This window comes from Orycteropus afer, unplaced genomic scaffold, assembly GCF_000298275.1.
Source record: "Orycteropus afer afer isolate SDZICR_OR568_19922 unplaced genomic scaffold, OryAfe1.0 scaffold00024, whole genome shotgun sequence".
NCBI classification, from domain to species: Eukaryota; Metazoa; Chordata; class Mammalia; order Tubulidentata; family Orycteropodidae; genus Orycteropus; species Orycteropus afer.
Genome location: NW_006921611.1, coordinates 9,239,476 through 9,258,415, shown reverse-complemented (window position 1 = coordinate 9,258,415; position 18,940 = coordinate 9,239,476). Strand labels below are relative to the sequence as shown.

Sequence of the window (18,940 nt, the reverse complement as noted above, 5' to 3'; positions counted from 1 at the left end):
ATGACTGAAATAGGCACCAGAGAACTTTTTAGAGTGATGAAAATGTCTGCATTGATTTGGGTGGTGGGATTAAGGGTACACAATAATGTAAAATGTAGCTAAGCTAAATGTTAGTGATTTTGCATTGCAAATCAGCTGCAAAATACCTCTTTAAAGTGTAAAACAGCAAAGATGTCACTTGGAGGACTAAGGTGTCCCTAATCTAAGCCATGGTATTTTCAAATGCCTCATATGCATGGAAAAGGTGAGCAATGAATATGGAAGACCAAAGAGGAAAAGATATATTTGAATTACGGTATTGGCCAAGAATATTGAATATACTATGAACTGCCAGAAGGAAAAAAAAATGTGCCTTTGGAAGAAGTACAGCCAGCATGTTCCTTAGAAGCAAGGATCATAAGATTTCTTGTCATGCAATTTGGTCACATCAGGAGAAGCAGGACAGTTCCCGGAGAAAGACATCATGTTTGCTAAAGTAGGGGGTCAGTGAAAAAGAGGAAGGTCTTCAAGAAGGTGTACTGACACAGTGGCTGCAACAACGGACTCAGACACAGCAACAATTGTTGAGGTTGGTGAGAGACCCAGCAGTGATTTGTTGTATTGTATATAGGATAGCTCTGAGTCAGAACCAATTCGAAGAAATTTACCAACAATTGTTAGCTTATCAGTGTTATCCATAATAACCTAAAACTGGAAACAATCCAAATGTTCTTTAACAATAAAATTGAAAAATAAAATATATTTCATAAAATGAAATAACAGTATCACAATGAGATTGAATTAGCCTGCATGCAACATCATGAATCAAAAACATCAACAATACTGAATGAATACAGACACAAAAGGTGTATATGTATGATGCAATTTCTATAATTAAAGAAGTAAAAAACGATCTTTGGAAATGATTGGTAATGTGTACCCTGTGGCTCTGGTAAGGTATTTATGGTCTGTGTTACATTGGCATGCTTACTTTATGAAAATTTGTCCAGCTGTGCAATTATGAATTACTTATAAATTACATTTTAATCCAAGTTTACTTTTTTAAAAAAGAATATATGAATCTTCGCATTCAACATTTGTTTCTTCTGCCTTTTCTTTAGGAAGTGGTTCTGTCTTCCCCTCCCCCCTTCAGTTCCAGAGTCAAATCAAATTGAAACTTTTGTCTGCGAGAGATATAAACACCAAGACAGCTCATGCTCAGCCACTTACACTGCTCGCCTTTAGAACAAACCTCCGCTCTCACAGTTGTCCAGTTTTTGCAGAGCGCGGCTAAAGTTGTGTTTCCCCGCGTGCGTAACTGTCTTGTAACCAAGCCAACTGCCATTATTCGAGCTGGAATCCAGGAGGTCAAACCATGTTGAGCCTCCTATTTATGCTCTTTGGGCTCAGCAAGCTCCGAACAGATGCTGGTAAGGAGAAAAAGCCTTTCCCCTGCCCTCCGGGACAAAGTCAGCTCTCCCCTCCCCCTGGTGACCAGTTAGTCTGGGCGCTCCTGAGGTGTTTCCCTTACGGGGGCTTTAACCCTGCAAGATCAAGCCCACTCCTACCTTGCCGCCTTCCCCAAACACAATTCACATTAGATGAATCGGGGTTCTGCCACTTGTCCTGAGACTCTAAGAAAGATGAAACGTTGGCTCCGGTGAAAGCCTCAGGATTGGCGTGTCAGATACTGCCCTCTACAGGGAAACAGTCCTAAAGCTATATCCGTCTTTCTATTTAAAACACATAATTACAGAAAGAAATGGGGATTGAGGGAATTTGAAAAGATAGTAGCAAGTAAAACGTAAGATTTGAATTTAGATGTAGAAGTAGAAAAGAAAGTTGCGAGATGGAGAGTGTTCTACTAACCATTCTGCTCCTTACAGATACCGGACAACTGGATTTACAGATTATAGTTCCACAGAAAATAGGATCAAATGCAAGCGAAGACTTTGAATCGCAAGTGATTAAGAATTACGTTGTTTTTTCTTTTGTTTTGCTCCTTGAAATCATTTGACTGTGTAATATCTAAGGAGTTAACTTGATATTGTCGGTCCATAGTCATTTAATGGATTTTGTATTCGTGCTCAGATTTTCTGAGGTGGAAATCCCTTTTGAATGTGAATCAAGATTAAAAATGCTTATTAGGAATATAGTGCAATCTTGCTGCATATCAAACTACTGAAATTCACCTCCCTCCTGGGTAGTATAATTATATAGGAAATCAGCCAACTGACTCCAGCTAGGGATTTTTCTCTTTTTTTGACCGGCTCTTTTTAAACACAGCTGTGGAGCTCTGGTAGCATAATACCTAAGGCACTTGACTGCTAACCAGAAGGCTGGCGGTTCAAACCCAACAGCCACTCCTCGGAAGAAAGGTTGGGCAATCTACTTCTGTAGTGATATCGCCTCGGAAACCCAAGGAGAGGTCGCTATAAGTCAGATCTGACTTGACGGCACATAACAACAACATGTAGAGGGATATGATTTCAAGGGACTTATTCCACAGACTGTTCATTGTTTGATTTGATGTGTAGCACATTAGTAAGGAGCGCTGGTGGTGTAGTGCCTAAGGCATTTAACTGCGAACCAGAAGGTTAGCGGTTCAAACCCACCAACCACTAGCTAGAAGGTAGACTGAGCAATGTAGGTCCGTAAAGATCTACCACCTGGGAAACCCGAAGGGGGTCACTATGAGTTGGAATGGACTGGATGGCAGTAAGTTTGGTTTACAGTTTTAGAGCGTTAGTAGTTTTCTACTTTATTGCAAACATAACAACAATTAGGATTAATTCTTTTGATGTTATTTTAGTTTTGTTTTGGAAGCAAGGCTATGTTATTTGTTTTTCTTTTTCTTTTTTAGATTTATTGAGTAGCTTCTTCTCCTAAATTCTAGAATAACTTCTATAGAGGTGAAATTGTGTTCCTTGGAACACTACACCTCAATTGTATTTTTGTGTGGTCATTTATGTGTTATGGTTATTTGAATGGAATAATTTCCTCAGAAACTTGTTGTTTACTTCCCTAAGACAGAGTTTTATAGCTTAAATGTCTAAATATGCCATAGATTTTCCAAAGAACTATGTATGTCTTTCAGAATATCTCATGTTTTTACCATTTTAATACAAATAAAATAATGAGTTCAAGACCTTTATGGGAATTCTACATCAAAATTGCAACATATTATGGGACTTTGATTATATTCTATGAAGTAAACGTAGTGTCTTTTGGGATATAATAACTTCAACCCAGGAGGCATTACAAGGGCCTTACAAGATAGTAATTCAACTTAAGTAGTAGCAGCAGAAAAAAATAAGTATCAGAATTAGACATCTAAGCATGTATAAGTTCATGAAGGCAGATCTTTTTCTATTTTTTCTTAAGTTTTGCATTCCCAGTGCCTATAACTGTGTCTGCTAGGTAGTTAAATTATTAAAATTACAATATAAAATATACAGAAATTATCTGAAGTATCCATAGTGGTTTAATAGTGTTGATGATTTAAAATATTCTGCACGAGACCACTCAACCCAGGGTAGCGCACCCCATACTCCATGGAAATGCATTCCTTGCAGCAATCGACTGGGAGGCACCAGAGGAGCAACATTCACACAGAGGAAATGCAGGACAAACAGGAGTGCATACCTATGAGGGGCAGGTGTTGGAGGGGGGTTTCGGTGGGTATTACTGGGCAGGGAGGGGAGGAGACTGGGTTAGGGTTGGGTATGGTAAATGGGAAGTGAAACTAAATGTACACGTAATGTTGAATGTAAAAAAAAAACTCTTAAAATAAAAATAATTAAAATTAATAAATAAAAAAATGTATTCTGCCTGGAACTTCAAGATATAAAAAAAATGTAGGCAGTTTATCTTGGTTATCTAGTGCTACTACGACAGAAATACCACAAGTGGATGGCTTTAACAAACAGAAATGTATTTTTTCACAGTCTAGGAGGCTAGAAATCTGAATTCAGAGTGCAGCTATAGGGGGAGATTTTCTCTCTCTGTTGGCTCTGGAGAAAGGTCTTTGTCTCTTTAGCTTCCACTTCTTAGTTACTTGGAGATCTTCATGTGTATTGGCATTGATTTTATCCCATTTCTCCTCTTCTCACTAATTTAGTCTCTTTTATATTCCAAATGAGATTGATTCAAAATACACTCCACACTAATCCTGCCTGATTAACATAATAAAGACAATCCACTCCATACAAAGACAGTCCAAACACACAGATTTACAACTTTTATGTTTTTGAGGACATAATTCAATCCATAGCAGAATATTGTTTTTTGTTTTGCTTTGTTTTAACAAAAAGGTGAATAATTATCAGTTAGGAATGCTCTGGTGGCATAGTACCTAGGGCATTTGACTACTAACCAGAAGGCTGGTGGTTCAAACCTACTAGCTACTCCTGGGAAGGAAGATTGGGCAATCTACTTCAGTAGAGATATCACCTGGGAAACCACCCAAGGAAGATTCGCTAGGAGTGGAATCAACTGGACAGCAGTGAGTTTGGTGTTTTTGGTTTAAGCAGTAGAAGAGGGAAAGAGAAAATTAGTGAAATCAGTAGACCTAACAAAATTATCAAGATTTAGCAAAGGAAAAAGGTGTAAAATATGAAAGAAAAATTAAGAGTAATGGATAATAGATCTAGATATTCAAATACATATTTAATTGCCATTCCTGAAAAAGAGAAAATGGTGAAAGCAGAATATTAGAAGGATTAATATGTGAGAATTTATATAACAAGGGTCAATATTTCTCCTCTTAAGGATATCCAATTGACTCAACCTCATCATTTGTTGAAGTGTGTATCCTTTCCTTACATCTCTGCAGAACCATCCTCATAATTGATTGCCTGTTTTCTGTATTTAAGATTAACTACTCTATACTACTTCTTGAAAATTGCCTTGGCTATTTTCACCAATACATCTTTATATAAACTTAAAATAAGCTTGTCTATACACACAAAATTATCTATTGGGATCTTAATATATTAAGATTAAATTTGCAACAGATTTATAGATAAATTTGGGAAGAATTGGTATATTTGTAATACAGAGCATGTATGCCAGTTGGGGAATGAAGTATATTCTGTCAGTAAATTAAGAATTCTCTAATTTCTCTCAGTATTACGTAATAATTTTCTCTATAGTGTCTTAGAGATCCTTTATCAGTATACTAATGATTTTATATTTTTTATTCTATTTTGAATGGTATGAACTTTAATGTCATTTTCTTTTAGTTGTTAATATTTACTGTTACATTGATTTTTGAGACTTGGCTTCATGTTGCTAAATTTATTTATTAAAATTTAAATAAATCAACATGCATAACACATAAACATATTAGATATAAATTTTATAACATGCATATAAATTATCTGGGGAACTCTGGTGGCACAGCATTTGGCTGCTAGCCTAAAGGTCAGCAGTTTGAACCCATGAGATGTACTGCAGGAGAAAATTGAGGCAGTCTGCTTCCCAGCCTCGGAAACCCTATAGGGCAGTTCTTCTCGGGCAGAATCAACTTGATGGTAGTGGGTTGGGTTTCGTTTTTGCGTTTATCTAAATCTATTGTATGCTAATAACTATGATATTTTAAAATGATCTTTTCTATTTAGTTAACCTATTTCATGCTATGTCCTAAGTATTCAAAAAAATGTCTTGTGGTGACCTTAATCTTTATTAAGCCAATGTAGTTACTGCTTAAAAATTCATTGATGTTCAGTTTGTATTTTTTGTGGAATAAATTAAATTAACAAAGAATTACACAAGTGATATAATTATATTTGTTAATTATACTATGAACTTCAATCTTTTAACATCAATTAAAGTAATGATGTCCACATTGAATTCCAATTTAAAATGAAATTTCATTTTCATTAAACTGATAGTTGTGCTTTACAATATTCTCTATTTACTTTGTCTATTCTGTATGCTTTCATTCCAGGTGTTTTATAACATATTAATTGACGGGAAAACATACACTGTGAACCTCACACAAAAGTATGCAATATTTCTTTGATTTATTTATGACTGGTTTTTGTAATCTAGAAATAATAACTTTTAATGTCCTTTCTATCTCAAAAGATCATTTAGAAATATTTGTAATTACTATGCTTTCATCTAGTTCTTAATTTTTCTTATTGTTTTTAAATTTTCCAAAGAGTGTATATTAAAAAAAAAAAAAAAAAAAACTCACTGCCATTCAGTTGGTTGCGACTCATAGCAACCTCTCCTTGGGTTTCTGAAGCAGTATCTTTATGAAAGTAGATTTCCCAGTCTAAGACTGTACAGTAGATATTTTAGGTTGAAACTCGAGCATCTGTTCCCATATTCTTTTTCAACAGTACAAAATTTCCTTTTAGATTTCTGTTTGTTAGAAATATGAAAAGGCCTGAATTAAAAGACAATAAGGGTAATTTCTTAAGTTTTTAATTTTAATTAGAAAAATGTATTTAGCAAATATAAAGAATTCAGTAAGTAGCCATATACTTTAAACATCACATTATTCTAAATGCTTAGAATGCATTAATGAGGGAAATAGGTGAAAAGTTCTATGATTTTTGGAGCTTACAAACTTGTGGAATGTGACAATAATGCAATGGAAAAGTACACTGGAAAGAATGTTAGAAGATGATGAATAATATAGGAAAAAATAAAGCAAGGTAGGTTTTGGCCTTCCATGTTTTGAGTTACAGGAGTTAGAATTTTGAATAAAAGAGTCAAGATAACTCTAACTGAGAAGGCATAGTTTTAGTTAGGTCAGGGAAGGAATTATGTTGAAGGATATTACAGAAAGAGGAAACAGCAACGACCAATGTACTGAGGCAGGAACATCCCTACTATATCACAGAAATAGCTCACAGGGTAGTATAAGTAAAGTGGAATGAGCAAGAATTCCTGAGGCCAGAATTTTGAAGTTAAGTTTGGAGTGAAATTCATAATTCTGATAAATATAATAAAATGAATTTATTTTCTACTAAAGCTGTAGGAAACAATATGGCTTTTCCCCTCATTAATTTTCTTTTCTGTTTTATAGAAATTTTTTGCCCCGATATTTTAGGGTTTATGGTTATAATTACTCAGAAATTATGCAACCTCTTATTCAAGAGTTTCAGGTAAGCTTTTAATTTGTCTTCATTTAAGCTTTAATATGTCAGTATTTTCAATCTTTTTTCCATTTGTTAGTTTATTTATTTATTTTTAATTTAAAACTTATATATGGTCATGGGTATATTCCCTTTTGCCTAGACATACCTGATAATTCAGTCTGTCTACCTATGTACTGACCTGTAGATTAATATTTATCACCAATAATGCAGTATTGTGTGTGTATATCTATTATATGTTTGTGGTGACCTTAATCTTTATTAATTAATTTAAATTAATCAATTATTAATCACTATTAATTATTAACTAATCTTTAGCAATTAATCTCTTAATTAACCTTTATTACTTTTATTGATAATTGATTAATTATTATTTATTAATGTTTGTTGTCTGTAGCTCTTGAGCATCTCTCTGTGTCTTCCTTTTCCTTAGTGTTATTGTGTTGGTTACTTGCTTTTAGCATATTTCTTTTACCTTCACCCAAATCAATACCTGTCTCTCAGCTACCTAGCAAATTTCCTTCCACTCCCCTCCCATCCCTGGTAACCAAGAAAGAAAATTTCCTTCCATATGTAAACCATTCCTTGACTTATTGCAATAGTGGATGAATATAATATTTGTCCTTGTTGACTGACTTATTTCATTCTGCATAATGTTTTCCAAGTACATTAATGTTACTAGGTGTTTCATAGATTTTGCATTGTTCTTTGTTGTTGTTGTTATGTGCCGTGGAGTCAGATCCGACTCATAGCGACCCCTCCTTGGGTTTCCGAGGCAGTATCACTATGGAAATAGATTGCCTCATCTTCCTTCCGAGGAGTGGCTGGTGGGTTTGAACTGCCAGCTTTATGATTAGCAGTCAAGTGCCTTAGGCACTAAGCTACCAGAGCTCCCCATTATTCTTTAGTGTTTCATAATATTCCATTGTATGTCTGTAACATAGTTGGTTATCCAAAAAAAAAAAAAAAACACCTCACTGTCATCAAGTCAGATCCAAGTCATAGCAACTCCTCTTTGGGTTTCCAAGGCAGTATCACTATGGAAGTAGATTGTCCAATCTTCCTTCCGAGGAGTGGCTGGTGGCTTTGAACCACCAGCCTTCCGGTTGGTCATCAAATGCCTTAAGCACTACACCACCAGAGCTTGGAACTTTGGTTGTTTCTATCTGTTTGATATTGTGAAGAGTACTGCAATGAACATCAGTATACATATGTCTATTCAGGTCCTGGCTCTTTCACTTCTTTAGGATATGTACCTATTCATGGGTTTGCTGGATCAAATGGTATTTCTGTTTCCAACCTTTTAAGGAATCATCATACTGCTTTCCACAGTTTTATCATTTTAAAGTCCTGCCAGCAGTGTTGTATGAGAGTTCCAATCTCTCCACATCTTTACCAGCATTTGTTCTTTTCTGTCTTTTAAACTTTGCTATTAGTGCTGGGGTGAGATGGGATCTCACTGGTACTTTGATTTGCATCTCTCTAATGGCTAGTGATCACAAACATTTCTTCATGTGTTTGTTGGGCACCTGAGTATCTTCTTTAGTGAGGTCTCTGTTCATGTCTTCTGCACATTTTTTAATTGGATTGTTTGTCTTTTTGATATTGAGGTGTTTTCTATAAATTTTAGAGATAAGTCCCTTGTGAGATATGTCATTGGTGAATATTTTTTTCCAGTCTGTAGGTTCTCTTTTTAGCCTTTGGAGAAGTCTTTGAATGCATGTAAGAATTTAATTTTTAGACAATCTTAATCATCTAGTTTATCTTCTGTTGTTTGTACATTTTCACTTATGTTTGATGTTCTATTAATGCCATATATTAGGTCCCCTAAATTTGCCCCAATTTTTTCTTTGATGAATTGTATAGCTTTTTAGGTTTCACAGTTAACTCTTTGGTCTATCTGGAGTTAATTTTTGTGTATGGTGTAAGCTATGGATCTTGTTTCCTTTTTATGCAAATGGATATCCAGTTTTTCTAGCACCATTTGCTAAAGAGACTATCTCTTCCCCATTTAATGTATTCTAGCCCTTTTTCAAAGATCACCTGACCTTAGGTAGATGGATCTATTTCTGGGTTCTCTATTCTGTTCTACTCATCCATGTGTCTATTGTTGTACCAATACCAAGCTGTTTTGACTTCTGTGGGTGCATAATATGCTTTGAGATCTGGGAGTATGAGACCATATACTTTGTCCTTCTTCTTCAGTAGTGCTTTGCTTATCCAAGGGCTCTTTCCTTTCTATATATAATTAGTGATTCATTTTTCCATGTCCTTAAAGAATGTTGATGGAGTCTGGATCAGGATTACATTGAATATATAGATTGCTTTGGGTAGTATTGACATTTTCACAATGTTCAGTCTTCCTGTCTATGACCATAGTATGTTCTTCCATTTATGTAGCTCTCTTCTTATTATTATTTTCATACAGTTTTCTTTGAATATGTCTTTTGTGGGAGCTCTGGTGGCATAGTGCCTAAAAGGCATTTGACAGCTAACCAGAAGGCTGCCTGTTCAAACCCACCAGCCACTCCTGGTGGAGAGAAGGTTGGGCAATCTACTTCTGTAGTGATACCACCTCAGAAACCCAAGGAGGGGGTCTTTATGATTTGGATCCGACTCCATGGCAGTGAGTTTGTTTTTTGGTTTTGGTATGTCTTTTGTGTCTCTGGGCATTTGGCTGCTAACCAGAAGGTCAGCAGTTCAAACCCACAAGCTGCTCCACAGAAGGAAGATGGGGTGATCTACTTCCATAAAGATTTACAGCCTCAGAAACCCAGTGGGGGTTGCTATGAGTCAGAACTAACTCTATGGCAGTGAGTGTTTTTTTTTTCCCCCTTAATCTGGTAGCATAGTGGCTAAGACACTTGACTGCTAACCAGAAGGCTGGCGGTTCAAACCCACCAGCCACTCCTCGGAAGGAAGGTTGGGCAATCCTACTTCCGTAGTGATACTGCCTCGGAAACCCAAGGAGGGGTCGCTATGAGTCAGGGCTGACTCGACGGCACATAACAACAACAACAACAATCTTTTTTTGTAACTATTGTAAATGGCATTGATTTTACTACTTCCTTTTCTGTGATTTCTTTGTTGGTGTAGAGAAATCTAACTGATTTTTGTATGTTGTCTTTGTATCCTGCCACTATGCTAAATCTTTCAATTTGTTTCAGTAGTTTTCTTGCTGAGTCTCTTGGGTTTTCCGTGAATAGAATCATATCCTCTATAAATAGGGTTAGTATTTCTTTTTCCTTACCAATTTGCATGGCTTTTATTTCCTGTCTTATTGCCTTGACTAGGACTTCCTATACAATGTAAAATAGAAGTGGTGATAGAGGGCATTCTTGCTTGGTTCCCATTCCCAAGTGGAATGCTTTTAGTTTCTCTTCATTGAGAAAAAGGTTGGCTGTTGGCTTTACATATATGCCGTTTATTATTTTCAGGAATTTCCCTTGTACTCCTATTTTTCTGAGAGTTTTGAGAAGGAAATGGTGTTGGATTTTATCAAATGCCTTTCTTGCATCTATTGATCTGATCATGTGATTCTTTTCCTTTATTTTACTTGTGTAATTGATTATGTTGATTGTTTTCCTAATGTCGAACTATCCTTGCATACGAGGTATGAATCCCATTTAGTAATGGTGCATTATTGTTTTTGATGTTGTTAGAGTCTATTGGCTAAATTTTGTTGAAGATTGTTGTGTCTATACTCATAAGGGATATTGATCTGTAGTTTTCTTTTGGTTGTGTCTTCGGTTTGGTATCAGGGTTATGCTTGCTTCATAAAATGAATTTGGGAGGATTCCATGTTTTTCTATGTTTTGGAATAATTTGAGTAGTATTGGTGTCAGCCCTTCTCTGAATGTTTGGTAGAATTCTCCAGTGAAACCCTCTGGGCCAGGCCTTTTTTTTTTTGCTTGTTTGTTTGTAGTGTTTTTTTTGTTTGTTTGTTTTTAATGACCTATTTATTCAATTTCTTCTTTTGTTATGGGTCTGTTCAAATTTCCTACCTCAGTCTGTGTTAGTTTAGGTAAATGATGTGTTTCTACAAATATATCCATTTCCTCTAGGTTTTCAAATTTGTTGGAGTATGATTCTTCATAATATCCTCATATTATTATTATTTTTTATTTCCGTTGGTTCTTTTGTGCCATTGCCCATTTAATTTCTTATTAATTCTAGTTGTATTATCTCTTTCTTTTTCTTTGCTAAGTTTACCAGTGGTTTATCAAGTTAATTAATCTTTTCAAAGAATCACTGTCCAATCTTACTGATTTTTTTCCTATGGTCTATTTTCTGTTTCATTTATTTCTGCTTGAATCTTTATTTTTTCCTTTGCTTCTGGTGATTGTATGATTGTAGGCTTTTTTTTTTTTTTTTTTTTTGGCAGCGCTTCTTCTAATTGTTGGAATGGTTGAGTTAAGGGGTTGATTTTGGCTCTTTCTTCCTTTTTAATGTGTGCATTTATTGCTATAAATTGTCCTTCTAACCACTGCTTTTGCTGTGTCCCAGAGATATTGGTATGTAGTGTTTTCATTATCATTTGGCTCAAGGAATATTTTTTATTTCCTTTTTTATTTCTTGTATTACCCAGTAGTTTTTAAGGAGGTTTTTTTTCAGTTCCCATGTATTTGCTCTTTTTCCATTGATCCTCCTATTATTGATTTCTAATTTTATAGCATTGTGATCTGAGAAGAGACTTTGCAGTATTTTAACATTCTTAAACTTGTTGTGGCTTAACATATGGTCTATCCTGGACAAAGCTCCATGTGCACTGGCAAAGAATGTATATTGTGCTGTTGTTAGATGAAGTGCTTTGTAGCATCTATAAGGTCCATTTGTTGATTGTATTGTTTAGTTCTTCTTTGTTTTTGTTGAGTTTCTTTCTAGTTGTTTTTTCATTGAAAGTGGTGCATTTAAGTTTCCTATTACTGTGAAGTCATCTATTTGTCTTTTCATGTTAAAGTCTGATTCATATATTTTGGGGATCTTTCATTGGGTGTGTAGGTAATTATTATGGCTATATTCTCTTGTTGAATTAATACATTAATCATAATAAAATGTCCTCCCTTGACTTTTATGGTGTTTTTTGTCATAAAGCCTATTTTACCAGAAATTAATATAATAATAATAATAAAGAAAAATTCAAAGAGTAAAAAGGGATGGGAATCAAAAGAAGAAAAGAAAAACAAAACAAAGTTAACCAAGAAAACAAAACAAAACAAAACAAAAAAAGAATCAGAGAAAGAGAGAGAAAGCAAAAAATGAAGAAAGGAGGAAGAGGAAAAAGGATAATTTAAAAACAAACAAAAATACAAATCTGGGGGCAAGGTACACATGATCTGTTTAGGGTCCCCTGACTAGTGTGAAATTCTTGCTAGTCCAAAAGGTGTGAGATACAAGAGTAACAAGGGGAATATTGCACCTTTCTAGTCAGCAGCCTCCAGTACAGTTGCCTGTGTTGTCCTTGACAAGCGGAGTCTACTCTTATCTTGCTGCCTCAATCTTGCAAATATTCAAAATTACCACACCCTCAGGACAGCCTACCAACCACAACTCTGTTTGTTTCCTTATTTGCTGTTTTTCTTTCTAGTCATCAGTCACCGGTGTGTTTGCCTGTGCAGTCCTCCACAAGCTGAGTTGATTCTCAGCTTGCTGCCTACATCACACAACAACATAACGCATTGCTGTGGTGTTAGATCTTACTCATAGTGACCCCTCCTTGGGTTTCTGAGGTGGTATCTCTATGGAAGTAGATTGCCCAACCATGCTTCTGAGGAATGGCTGGTGGGTTTGAACCCCCTGCCTTCTGGTTAGCAGTCAAATGCCTTAGGCACTATGCCACGGGCATAGTGCCATCAGGACAGCTGAGCCTGCAGCTCTGTTTGTCTCCTTATTCACAGTTTTCATTCAGGTTCTTCTACTAGTTGGCATTTAATTTACTTCTTTATTCTTCTCTTCAAAGCTCAGGGTTCCAGGATTATCTTCTGTATAAGTTTCAATTGGTTTCTCGTTTCTTTGTTGCAGAGGGCCTGTATAGCTTTAGCTTGTCTGCCTGTTCCACCATTTATAATCCTTTTTCTTTTTTTTTAGAGTCTACACACTACTAGTGTCAAAAGGCTTTGAGTTTTGTTTTAGATTTTATAAAATAAATTTAATCATTTTTGGCAGCAACCAGTTATCATTAAGAATATGACCCGTTTGCCCTAATCCAAAGATTCTGTTAACATGTTAAAAGTTAAAGCAAATATTATCTATTTTTAAGAAAATAGTTTCAGGTTGAATAGATATATTTTTATGAGGCAATAAGACATAAATATCTAAATCTCATAAGTAGAATGAAAAAAGTGATTTGAATCAATAAAAAAAATAAGTCTTTCACAAGATGGTGAATCAAATCCATATCTGGAGAATATTTAAGGACCAAAGAACAAAAGAATTAAACTGATAGGTATTTGTTGTTTTGTTGCTGTTATGTGCCGTCCCGTCGGACCTGACTCATAGTGACACCTCCTTGGGTTTCCGAGGCAGTATCACTAGATAGGTATTTAGGGAAAGTAAAATTCCTTGTGTCTTTTAGAGATTCATATACTGCCATAGGTGATTTTAGAAAAAAGAAGGAATGTGGGTGGATTTACGAGGATTTCTCATTTCAGAAATACCATTTGTTTGTTTTTCTCTGTTCCATCAATTTCTTTTTGTCCAACTTCAGTTACTTAGCCTCTATGCAATGCTAAGTAATGTACTTTGAAGTCAAAGAACTTTATTCAATGATAAGGTATTATCAGAATAAATATCATTGTGTCATTTGCTGTGAGTTTTCCCCCAAGGAAAGAATATAAATCATAAAGATACTCAAACAGATATGCATTGCCATTCATATATTACTACTCTTTCTTACTTTTCATTCTGTTTTCTCTACTCTTGCCTTTGTTTCCTTTAACTTTACCATGACAAAAAAAAAAAAAAAAAATCACATGTTGCAGTTCTTCAAAGCTCATAAATATTTCATAAAGAAGAAAGGTTCTTTATTAGTGATGACAACCTGCCAAATTCTATTTTCATGCATGGCTACCTGGTACCAAACCTTGGCTATTGCTGTATTTACTGACAATTTTGGAAGTAGTAAACATATTTCAAGTCTGATCAGAATTTAAAGTCAAATATACTTGGGTCCCAAGAACACCTTAAGCACCTAACACTAACATAAAACCAATGTCATCAAATTCCCTTCTATGATTATGGTGACTTATTACCTTCTTCTGTATTTCAACTCATACCATTTAACCTCTTAGGGTTATGATTTAAAATGATCATATCAATTTCTAGTTTAATTCCATTGGGTCAGAGAACATTGCAGAACTGATACCTTTCAAATTATTAACAACTATTTTACAGTCCAGAATATGGTCTAATTTTAGAATGTTTCAAACATACTTGAAAAAAATAGATTGTTGTTGAGAATTCCATTACTGTCAATTGGGACAATCCATTCATATTAGTTGATAGTACTTTTGATATTTTTTATGTCACATTGTAAATTCCGTTTACCTGTTCTGTCAATTATTGACAGAAATACGTTAAAGTCTTTTCTATAGTTTTCTGTTTTGTTATTTCTTCTTGTAGTTGTAACAGTTTTTACTTCATAAATTTTGAAGCTATTATTAAAAGCTAAGTGTTTAAGATAGTCTTTCTTAAGATTATCTTGTTGAAATGTCAATTTTAAATGGCCTTTGAATCAATGATAATATTCTTTGTTTTTAAATATACTTTATCTAATTTTAATATAACCATTTGATCTCTGTTTTCATCAGTGCTAGTATTATTTCTATATTTCTATTTTTTAACTTTATTTTCATAATCTAAGTGGGCTTATTTTAGGCAGAATAAAGTTAATTATTGCTTTTTCATACAATCTAGAAACTTCTGCTTGAGGTATTTGTTGTTGTTGTTGTTGTTAGGTGCTGTCAAGTTGTCTCTGACTCATAGTGACCCTATGTACACAGAACAAAACACTGCCTGGTCCTGCACCAGCCTCACAATCACTACTATACCTAAGCCCATCATTGCAGCCACTGTGTCAGTCCATCTCATTAAGGTCCTTCCCCTTCTTCACTGACCCTCCACTTTACCAAGCATGATATCCTTCTCCAGGGAATGGTCCCTTCTGAAAACATGACTAACGTAGGTGACATGAAGTCTGGTCATTCTTGTTTCCAAGGAGCATCCTGGCTGCACTTCTTCTTCTTCTTCTTTTTTTTTTTTTTAATTGGCATTTGGGTGAAAGTTTACATAGCAAATTCATTTTCACACAGCAGCTCACATACATTTTGTCTCATGGCATTGACTATAATTTACCACAATGCAACAGCTCCCCTCCCACTTCCTCTCCACAGTTACCTCTTCCCTGTGTCCTTCCCTCCATGCACTCCTGTCCCCTAAGCTGTCTCCCTGTGCATACACAGCTCTTCTATTTCCCATGATTGTTCTCTCCAAGGAGTGTATATACATAATGTAAATGTTCAGCTCATATGCCTGTCTTTTGTTTGGCTGGAAGCCACAGGAGTGGGTTCAATTCCAGACCTGAAGGGCAGCTGGGGGCCAAGTCTCAGTGGTTCCCCCAGGCTCTATCAGACCAGCAAATCTGCCCCCCCCCTGCTTTTTTTTTTTTTTTAATAATTTTGAGTGTTGTTCCACATTGTTCTCCAACTCTATCCAGGATCTCCTACATAGATCCCTCTCCTAATGGTTGACAGTGATAGCTGGGTACTATCTAGTTCGTCTAGTCTCATAGTCATATAGGCTGAGGATCTCATGGAGAACCAGTAGCTTGGACTAATTGTTTCCATGTGTCTTTGGTTTTCTTCAATCTTCTTTGCTCTGGACGAGGAGAGACCCATTGTTGCATTTAGATGACCACTTGCAAGCTTTAAAGATCCCAGTCGCTACTCACCAAAGTAGGATGTGGAACAAAGTTTTGTGCAGTATATTATGCCAATTGAGCTTGATGTCTCCTCCGACCACAGTCCCAAGCCCACTCATTCCTTTTGGGTAGCTGGCTGTGGCCAAGAAGTGACTGTAAACTTGTTCCTTGTTAGCTCTACTATATACCTGGATGTTCTTACAGAACATACCAATGAACTTGTAGAAACATTGACTGTCAACCCTATACGTGGTCTTGGGCACCCTGCCCCCTGCATAGACATACTTAATAGCTCAGCCTGTCCACCCATCTATCTACCCATATATCCATGTTTGCCTTCACTGACAATGCAGTACTGTACATGCAAAAGGGTTCATCTTTATTGTCTGTACCTCCAATGTACCTCTTTATGTCTTCCTTTTCCTCAATTCTACCATGTTGCTCACTCACATTAAAGTCTTTTCTATAGTTTTGTGTTTTGTTATTTCTTCTTGTAGTTGTATCAGTTTTTACTTCACACATTTTGAAGCTATATTATTAAAAGCATAAATGTTTAGGATTGTTTTCCTTAAGATTATCTTGGTGAAATGTCAATTTTAAAATGGCCTTTTGAATCATTGATAACGTTGCCCTTCTCTTCACCCAAATCAATACTTTTTTCTAAATACCTAACAGTGTTCCCCCCCTAACCCCTGAAGAAAATTTCCTTCCATATATAAACCTTTCCTTTACTTTTCACAATAATGGACTAATAAAATATTTGTCCTTCTGTCTTTGACTTATTTCACTCAGCGTAATGTCCTCCAAGTTCATCTACATTATGCAGATTCTACATCATTCTTTACTGTTGTGTAGTATTCCATTGTGTGTATGTACCATAGTTTGGTTATCTACTCTTCTGTTGATGGGCACCTGGGTTGTTTCCATATTTTTGCTAGTGTAAATAGTGCTGCGATGAACATGGGTGTACATATGCCTGTTCTTGTCCTGGCTCTCACTTCTTTAGGATATATACTTAGTAATGGAATGACTGGGTCAAATGGTATTTCTAATTCCATCTTTTTAAGGAATTATCATACTGCTTTCCACAGTAGTTGTATCATTTGACAGTCCCACCAGCAATGTATGAGAGTCCCAATCTCTTGGCATCCTTACCAGCATTTGTTATTTTCTTTCTTATTGAACTTTGTTACTAGTGCTGTGGCAAAATGGTATCTCGTTGTTTTGATTTACATCTCTCTCATGGCTAATGATTGTGAGAATTTCTTCATGTGTTTTTTGGCCACCTAAATATCCTCTTTGGTGAAGTGTGTATTCATGCCTTCTGCCCATTTTTAAATTGAATTATTTGTCTTTTTGTTGAGTTTTCTATAAATTCTGGAGATAAGTCTCTTGTCAGATATGTCTTTGCTGGCTACGCTTCTTCAAGGACAGATTTGTTAGTTCTTTTGGTGGTCCATGGTAGTTTCAGCATTCTTCCCCAGCACCAAAACTCAAAAGCATCTACTCTTCTCCTATCTTCCTTATTCATTGTCCAGCTCTCACATGCATATGAGGTGATTGATTGTGGAACCAAGTAATATGAAATCTTTAACAACTTCAATCTTTTCTCCATTTATTGTGATGCTTGGTCCAGTTGTGAAGATTTTCATTTTCTTTATTTTGAGATATAATCCACATTGCAGGCTGAAGTCTTTAATCTTCATCAGTAAGTGCTTCAAGTCATCCTCACTTTCAGCAAGCAAAGTTGTGTTGTCTGTGTATCACAGGTTGTCAATGAGCCTTCTTCCAGTCCTGATGCCATGTTCTTCATATAGTCCAGCTTCTCAGATTATTTATTCAGCATACATATTGAATAAATATGGTGAAAGGATCCAACCCTACCATGCTCCATTCCTGATTTTAAACCTTTCAGCATCCCCTTGTTTTGTTCCAACAATAGCCTGCTGGTCTATTTAGAGGTATTTAGACTATTTGAGGTCCTTACACTACTTAAATTGAATGTGATTATTGATATGGTTAAGTTTAAGTCTACCTTTTTGCCATTTGTTTTCTATATATTGCACCTGTTCTTTGTTCTCCATTTCCTTTTTTCCTCCACTGTCTTATTAATTAGGAACTTTGGTGGTGCAGTGCCTAAGACATTTGACTGCCAACAAGAAGGTTGCCTGTTCAAACCTACCAGCCACACCATGGAAGGAAAGACATGGCAATCTATGTCTGTAAAGATTTACCACCTCAGAAACTCAATGGGGGTCACTAACAGAAACGACTTGATGGCAGTGGGTTTTTTGAGTACTTTATTAATTGCATTGTTTCTGATGTAACATCTTATATTTATTTTCTGTAAGAAGCATGTCTTTTTTTCCTCTGGCTACTTTTCAGACTTTTTCCTTATCATTAGTTTTGAGCAATTTGATTATGATGTACTTTTGTGTAGATTTCTTCATGTTTATTTTTATACTTATAGGACAGAGCAGTGTATTTCTTATATCTTTGGTTTTATAGTTTTCATCAGATTTGGGAAATCTTCGGGTGATATTTCTCCAAATAATTTTCTGCATCCCTTCTTCTTTACTCTTATTGCACTTATATTAGGTCATTTGAAGTTGTCCTGCAGTTCCATGATACTCTATTTTCATTTATTTATTTTTGATTGCTTGTATTTTTATTGTCTCTGAGGAGTTTTACTCTCTGTGTTTTATTTTGAATGTGTTTTATTGCTAGGTCTTTAAGTTAATCTTTTCTTTTGCAGTGTCTAATCAGTTTTGTTTTCATCTCTATATAGCTTTTTTATACCTAGAAAATAGATTTGAGCATTTTTAAATATCTTTTACTTCTCTTAACATTGTCAAGAGAAGTAAAAGATTTAAAAAGAAAGCATTGCTATGAGTCAGAACTGACTCGATTGCAGTGAGTTTGGTTTGGTTTG

At 35.4% G+C, this 18,940-nt stretch overlaps 1 protein-coding gene across 1 annotated transcript in view; it reads left to right on the top strand.

Moving 5' to 3' along the window:
• The first annotated feature begins 1,828 nt into the window (after window positions 1-1,828).
• The window catches only part of LOC103192141 (disintegrin and metalloproteinase domain-containing protein 2-like), a 147,235-nt gene continuing 130,123 nt past the window's right edge, over window positions 1,829-18,940 (top strand). Inside the window, exons 1-3 of the mRNA XM_007935066.1 lie at window positions 1,829-1,942; window positions 5,930-5,985; window positions 7,022-7,100. Coding sequence (XP_007933257.1) covers window positions 1,829-1,942; window positions 5,930-5,985; window positions 7,022-7,100 — 249 coding nt within the window. The remainder of the gene's footprint in view (window positions 1,943-5,929; window positions 5,986-7,021; window positions 7,101-18,940) is intronic.